At 44.9% G+C, this 7,583-nt stretch overlaps 1 protein-coding gene across 1 annotated transcript in view; it reads left to right on the top strand.

Moving 5' to 3' along the window:
* The first annotated feature begins 5,116 nt into the window (after nt 1-5,116).
* DNAH3 (dynein axonemal heavy chain 3) overlaps nt 5,117-7,583 on the top strand; it is a 205,269-nt gene continuing 202,802 nt past the window's right edge. The window contains exon 1 of the mRNA XM_045383002.2: nt 5,117-5,244. Coding sequence (XP_045238937.2) covers nt 5,215-5,244 — 30 coding nt within the window. The 5' untranslated portion in view covers nt 5,117-5,214. The remainder of the gene's footprint in view (nt 5,245-7,583) is intronic.

Here is a 7,583-nt window from a genome sequence, read left to right as displayed (position 1 = left end):
GTATTATTACATCTACCACCTAATGTTTCTGGAAATAATCAGGCTAATGGATAGAGAAATAGCTTGGGGTGATGATTGATGATGATGATGATGATGATGATGATGATGATGATGATAAACCACAGAATCCTGCTGTAATTCTTCCACAATAGCAGAAAAGAAGAGCTAATAGTGGGGATAGGACAGACAAGAGTCCCTAAATTCTTAAGTTTTGGCCAATCTTGTCTGGCGTCATGCACTTTGTTCAGCTGCAAAATGCTGGGTTCCCCACCCAGGAAAATACAGTTTTTTGTGGGGTGTGTGTGTGTTTCCTTAGATTAAAAAGCCCTGCAATCATCATTCCCTGAATGGACGTTGCTTTGGAAAGCTGAGTTGGGGTTTCCATTGGGATTTTTGTTTAAGGGTGCCATCTAGGGGCGTCTCTGTGAATCTTCGAATTCCTCCCACCTCTGGCAGTTTTGGCTGGGCCAGCAGTTTTGCTTGTCTTTGTGTGATAGCAGCTTCCTCCACCACATCATGCGTTCCTCCAGGGCTGGGATCCCAGCATCTCTCCATAGCATCAGGACTTAGCGCTCAAGGAACACACAGTGGTTGGGGAAAAAAAATCCATGTGCAGCCTCTCCTATGCTGTCCCGATTACTTGCTGCAATGGACTGAATGTTTGTTCCTTTAAAATCCAGATGTTGAAATCCTAACCCATAGTGTGATGGGATTAGGCATGGGGCCTTTGGGAGGTGATTAGGTCATGAAGGTGAAGCCCTCCTAAATGGGATTAGTGCGCTTGTAAAAGAGATCCCAGTGGCTCACACTTATAATCCCAACACTTCGGGAGGCCGAGGTGGATGGATTGCTTGAGTCCAGGAGTTCGAGCCAGCCTGGGCAACATGGCAAAACCCCTTCTGTACTAAAAATACAAAAGTTAGCCAGGCATGGTGGCACACGCCTGTAGTCCCAGCTACGTGGGAGGCTGAGGCAGGAGGATTTCCTGAGCCCAGGCAGTGGAGGCTGCAGTGAGCTGAGATTGCACCACTGCACTCCAGCCTGGGCAACAAAGTGAGACCCTGGCTCATTAAAATACAATAAATTAAATAACATAACATAAAATATAAAATAAATCCCAGAGAGCTCTCTTCCCCTCTTTCCACTATGTGAGGATACAATGAGAAGTTGGCAGCTGCAACATGGAAGGGGGCCTTCATTGGAACCAGACCACCCTGGCACCCTGGTCGTGAACTTCAGCCATCAGAGCAGTGAGAAATAAATGTCTATTGTTTATAAGCCACCCAGACTTTGGTATTTTGCTGTAGTAGCCTCCAAGGATTGAAACTGTTGCTCTGCTTAAACAACTATTTTAGGTGTCAGGAATGAGCTGCCAGGAACCAGCCTCTGAATAAGAAATGTGTGAAAATTTTCTAGAGACAGATTAAGACCCTAAACTGTTGATACCAAGAGACGGGGACAACTTGGAACCTCACTGACCTCTCCTCCCCATGTTGGCAGATTTGGCAAATAAAAGCACAGGACACTCAATTAAATCTGAATTTCAGGTAAATACGGGTAACTTTTTAGTACAACAAGTACAGCCCATGTATTGAATGGGACATGCTTATACTAGAACATTCTTTTTTTTCTTTTTCTTTTTTTTTTGAGACGAAGTCTTGCTCTGTCTCCTAGGCTGGAGTGCAGCGTGGTGCTATCTCAGCTCACTGCAACCAGCATAGGCGTGTGCTGCCACGCCTGGCTAATTTTTGTATTTCTAGTAGAGAAAGGGTTTCATTATGTTGGTCAGGCTGGTCTCAAACTCCTGACCTTGCCATCTGCCTGCCTCAGCCTTCCAAAGTGTTGGGATTACAGGCGTGAACCACTGCTCCCGGCCCTAAAACATTCTTTTACCTAAAAAATTGTTTGTTTGAAATTCTAATTTAACTGGATACCTTGTGTTTTGTCTGGCAGCCCTGTGCATTTGGAGTTGAGAAGATTGAGAAACAAGGCCGGGCATGGTGGCTCATACCTGAAATCCCAGCACTTTGGGAGGCTAAGGCGGGCAGATCACTTGAGGTCAGGGGTTCGAGACCAGGCTGACCAACATGGCAAAACCCCATCTCTACTAAAAATATAAAAATAAGCCGGGTGTGTTGGCACACACCTGGGGAGGCTGAGGCAAGAGAATCACTTGAACCCAGGAGATTGGAGGTTACAGTGAGCCGAGATCGTACCACTGCACTCCAGTCTGGGCGACAGAGCGAGACTCCATCTCAAAAAAAAAGAAAGAAAGAAAGACAAAGAAGATTGAGGATTGAGAAACTGGAAGCCTATATCCCTTCTTAAAAGTTATCCAACACGAAGTTGTCAAACAACAAACTATTCTGGTACAGGTGAGGCGGCCTGGGGGAGGTTGCTTTCATTCTCTTCGGCAGATACTTTATTTATTTTTCATCTTTCCTCAGATTACATGTAGGTTTTTGGTTGAAGCCATGGAACAAATTTCATAACCAGGTTCAAACTTTCCTGCTGACCTAGCTGTGTGACTGTGGTCAGGTTAGTTTCATGTATCAGTTTCCTCAATCCTAAAACTTGTGATAATACTGATATTTATATTCTAGGTTGTTGAGAAGATTCAAAGACATGATGTCTACTAAGTGCTTAGCAGAGGTCCCGGGGGATAGTATATGCTCAGTAAGTGGAAGCCATTATTATTGTTTTGATAGTTTTAAACACTAGTAGACTTAAAGCACACTAAATTTCAGATGGTGGCATGTCTCCTACTCACACATGAGCCATAGGGTCCATTGGCTCCACATCAGGTCCATTCTAATTTTTTTTTTTTGACAGAGTCTCGCTGTGTCGTCCAGGCTGGAGTGCAATGGTGTGATCTCTGCTCACTGCAACCTCCGCCTCCTGTGTTCATGCAATTCTCCTGCCTCAGCATCCCAAGAAGCTGGGATTACAGGTGCCCACCACCACGCCCGGCTGATTTTTTGTATTTTTAGTAGAGACAGGGTTTTGCCATGTTGGCCAGGTTAGTCTCAAACTTCTGACCTCAGGCGATCCACCCGCCTTGGCATCCCAAAGTGCTGGGATTAAAGGCATGAGCCCCTGCGCCTGGCCCCATTCTAATTTTTCACTTCATTGGATTACAGTTGCTGTTTTTGGTGGGACATGAGGTTTCACACCCTGTATAGGAGACCTGGTCATCTCCCCATTTCTGTCTAAACCAGAACCTCCAGCCCTCCCACTGTCTCATTGATTCCAAATGCTATTTGAAACCGTATGTATACTTTATGATAAACAGCACAAATCTAAGAGATGGAGAAGCTCAGGGTTAGTTTGAAAGGCTGGAAAGCCCAGCTTTGAGGAAGGAGTGGGAAAGGGGGGAAAATTGAAGTACTTTGTGCTATGCAATGCTCTTCCTAAGAATTCGGGAGTGTTTGTGTTCTGGACAGGTAGTTTATGGAAAGAGCAGTGGACTCAGAGTCATCAGGATAGGTTTCAATTGTGTCAGTGCTACTTATGAGTCAAGTTGACTTAGGAAAGTTATGTATCTCTCAGTTTTTTTGTTTGTTTTTCTTTTCTTTCTTTCTTTTTTTTTGAGATGGAGTTTCGCTCTCGTTGCTCAGGCTGGGGTGCAGTGGCATGATCTGTGCTCACTGCAACCTCCCTCCCAGGTTCAAGTGATTCTCCTGCCTCAGCCTCCCTAGTAGCTGGGATTACAGGTGCCTACCACCATGCTTGGCTAATTTTGTATTTTTAGTAGAGATGGGGTTTCACCATGTTGGTCAGGCTGGTCTCGAACTCCTGACCTCCAGTGATCCACCTGCCTCAGCCTCCCAGAGTGCTGGGACTACAGGCATGAGCCGTGACACCCAGCCCATATCTCTCAGTTTTTATTCCTTATCCTTAAAATAGGAATATCATGGTGTTTGGGGGGAAATTGAATGAAAAAAAAAAACAAGATATGCAAGCATGGCACCCAAAAAACTCATTAAGTCTAACTTGGTTTTGAGAGAACTTCACAGTGACCATGGAACATGTGCTTTTACTATTTGGATGGCAGCTAGTATTGTTACTTTTGAGTATGTGCACATGTATTTCTGTGTTTATCGTAATATTGGTGTTAGCCACAGCATTTATAGAGCATCCACTGTGTCGGGTGATCGAACTATCCCAGTTTGCCCAGGACTGAGATGGCTTGCAGGATGCGGGTCTTAGTGTTAAAATGGGGCAAAACTGGGAAAATATCAGTTATCCTTCTACTATATGCAAATCGCTCTGTACACGTTATCCCGTTAACCCTTCAAAGCAACCCTATGAAGTAGGGACTCACATAATTGCCATTTTACAGACAGAAAGGACACTTGGAGAGATTAAGCAACTTGCCAAACCACACAGCTAATTAATGAGAAGAGTAGGATCTGAAGTCTGACCTGTCCAACTGTAGATCCCAAGAAATTAACCACCGTACTCTGTGCTTTTTGATGTCTCCAAAGGTCTTTTATTGCTGCTGCCTCTGTTATTCCTGGAACATTGGTAAACACCCTCCCATGTTCCCTTCTGTCACCAACACTTCCTGCTGCCCACCTGGGCTCCAGCAAAGGGAGACACCAGCTGATAGAGCTAGATCATGCCCAGTCTTGTATGTGGGCACTGCGGAGGCCCCTCCTTCCCTTAGCAACAGACGCCGAGACTTGGTTACTGTGCCCAGTGCCTGCATACAAGCACTGCCAGCGTTAGAGTCCAGGCAGGAGGAGGAACAGTTCGGGCTGCCAGGATGTTGTTTGGAGGGGTGAGTCTCCCTCTTCTCTGTATTAATATGTAACTCTGCTTCAGTCTTTCCTCTGCAGTGAACTCAATGTGTTTCTGGAAAATTTCCAAGAGAGAAACACTTGAGGGAAAGGAAGCGTGGCCACCGCTGGGGAAGTAGGAACCAGAGCTAAAAGCGCAGCAGAAACACAGTGCTGTCCCCTTATCTCTAGCTTCCCTTTCTCTCCTCTTCTACCAGGGAACTCCTCAGGGGGCCAAAGTCTATGACCTCAGAGAGGGAGCCTCATGAACAGAGCTTTCAGAACATCTGGAAAGTTCCATTGTTGGTGTCATCCCCATTATGCTATAAGGAAGTGTGAATTTCAGAGCAACTGGATAGGAGAGGCACATCCCTGGAGAAGCTGAGAGCTCTTCGTTCATTTTTAAAAAATAGCTACAATTAGAGTGAACACCATGGGTGACATGGATTGCTCATGTCAGAAGGTAGGTGTGAATTTTAAGACTTTTCTTGTTTTACCCAATTTTTTTTTTTTTTTTTTTGAGACAGAGTTTCACTCTTTGTTGCCCAGGCTGGAGGGCAATGGCGCGATCTCAGCTCACTGCAACCTCCGCCTCCCGGGTTCAAGTGATTCTCCTGCCTCAGCCTCCCGAGTAGCTGGGATTACAGGCATGTGCCACCACACCCGGCTAATTTTGTATTTTTAGTGGAGATGGGGTTTCTCCATGTTGGTCAGGCTGGTCTTAAACTCCCGACCTCAGGTGATCTGCCCGCCTCAGCCTCCCAAAGTGCTGGGATTACAGGCATGAGCCACCGCACCTGGCCGATCTACCTGTATTTTTAATGTGTTGGGAATATGTGGGAAGGGGGATATTTTGATCATAGGCCAATTGGCATGTTAGATGCCCTTGACTGAACAAGTGTATTCATCACATTTTTTGTTGTCTGCTTTGAAATATCATTTTTGCTGAATTAGACTTTTGGAAATCTTCAAGTTTTGCTGTGAAAAATTCAGGAATAGACACCCGTTCTTCCTTTTCCTTCCCTTCCAAGCCCATTAGACCATATATTCCACCCATCAGTTTTGGACTGTGGCTGAACATCCGAATATTCTGGGGAGCGTCTTAAAAACAGAGAGTCTCGGTCCCCCACTCTTAGATTCTGATCCAGAAGAATCTGGAGTGGGGCCCTGGAATCTATATTTTTATCTAAGACTGGAGTGATTTCTGTGTAGCAGGTCCTCAGACAAGCATTTGGAAACTGCCTTCATGAAGAACATGCATACAACATGTGTAATCAGCAATAAGCTGCCCAAAGTGACAGTTCTACCCAATCTAGGTTCCTGAGTCTCTGTTGTATCTCTGTGGAATCACCACGTTGCCATACAGTGAAGTGCCCAGAGGAGCATTTTAAATTGAAACTTAATAACACTAAAGTGGATTTGTAGATAATAACTAAGCCAATATGCTCTGAAGTAAAAGCTCCTTGAAATTTACCAAAGAGAAGATTTAAGCATTAATTTCTTTTCTCTCTCTCTCTCTTTTTTTTTTTTTTTTTTTTTTTGAGATAGTCTCTCTCTGTCACCCAGGCTAGAGTGCAGTGGCACAATCTTCACTCACTGAAGCCTCTGTTTCCTGGGTTCAAGTGCTTCTCCTGCCTCATTCTCCTGAGTAGCTGGAACTACAGGTGTGCGCCACCGCCTGGCTAATTTTTGTATTTTTGGTAGAGATGGGGTTTCTCCATGTTGGCCAGGCTGATCTCCAACTCCTGGCCTCAAGTGATCCACCCGCCTCGGCCTCCCAAAGTGCTGGGATTATAGACATGAGCTACCACACCTAGCCAAGTATTCATATTTTTAACAAACAATTTTGCCTCGACCAGCTAGTTCTTATGAGAATCTCCATCTCCTCTTGAAGGTGCCACAGAGGATTCTTAGCCATATATAGCCAAGGAAACTCTTTGCTCTGTTCCGCAATTGATGCCTAGATCTGCTGATGCTGTGTGTGCCCCACGTGCTCCTTATCCACGGATTGGGATGCTTTCTGCTACCAGCGTACTTATGACTGTGTGTGTATTTGTTTTAGTCCGAGCCTATGACATAGCTCTCTTTAATTTTGTTTCTACAGAGGTTCTCCTTCTCTCCATTGTGTTCTGCAAAATGCTCACGGTTTGCTTTCTTCATTATCCCAAGAACAGCGTATCTGTCAATTTGCATAATGCAGTAAGGAAGCTGAGGCAGGAGAATTGCTCAAACCTAGGGGGTGGAGGTTGCAGTTGCAGTGCCGAGATCGTGTCACTGCACTCCAACCTGGGCGACAGAGCGAAAACTTGGTCTCAAAAAAAAATAAAAAATAAAAATATAAAAAAGTCACTGACTTAGAAGGCAAGCCAGCCAATTACATGGCTGGGACGTGTTACCGATCTTCTCTGCCTCATTTTCTTCAGCTAGAATGTGGGTATAAAAAAAATCTCGTAAGGTTGTACAGTACCTGGCACATAATAGTTTGGAATAATGGTAGATATTATTGCTGCAGTTCTTGTTTTTCTGTTGTTATTTAATGAGGTAGGTGCTCGAGGAGAGATAATGATGGTTAATTTGAGTCATCTGTAAGGGGTTGGGGGCAGAGGGGCAGCTAATAGCTGAGTCATATGCCCCTGCCTCATCCCCCCCCTATCCGTGATCTTGCATGTCATAATTTGCACAACCAAATAAATCACATTGATACAATGTTGGCTCATCTTATCTAGGAGTTAAGTCCAAAGTCATTGCCTAAGGTGAAAATCACAGAGAGCCAAAATTGCCCTTGAAAATCCTTCAAACCAC

This window comes from Macaca fascicularis, chromosome 20, assembly GCF_037993035.2.
Source record: "Macaca fascicularis isolate 582-1 chromosome 20, T2T-MFA8v1.1".
In the NCBI taxonomy this organism is placed as follows: domain Eukaryota; kingdom Metazoa; phylum Chordata; class Mammalia; order Primates; family Cercopithecidae; genus Macaca; species Macaca fascicularis.
Note: the sequence above shows the minus strand (reverse complement) of the source record. Positions and strands in the feature narration are given on the sequence as shown.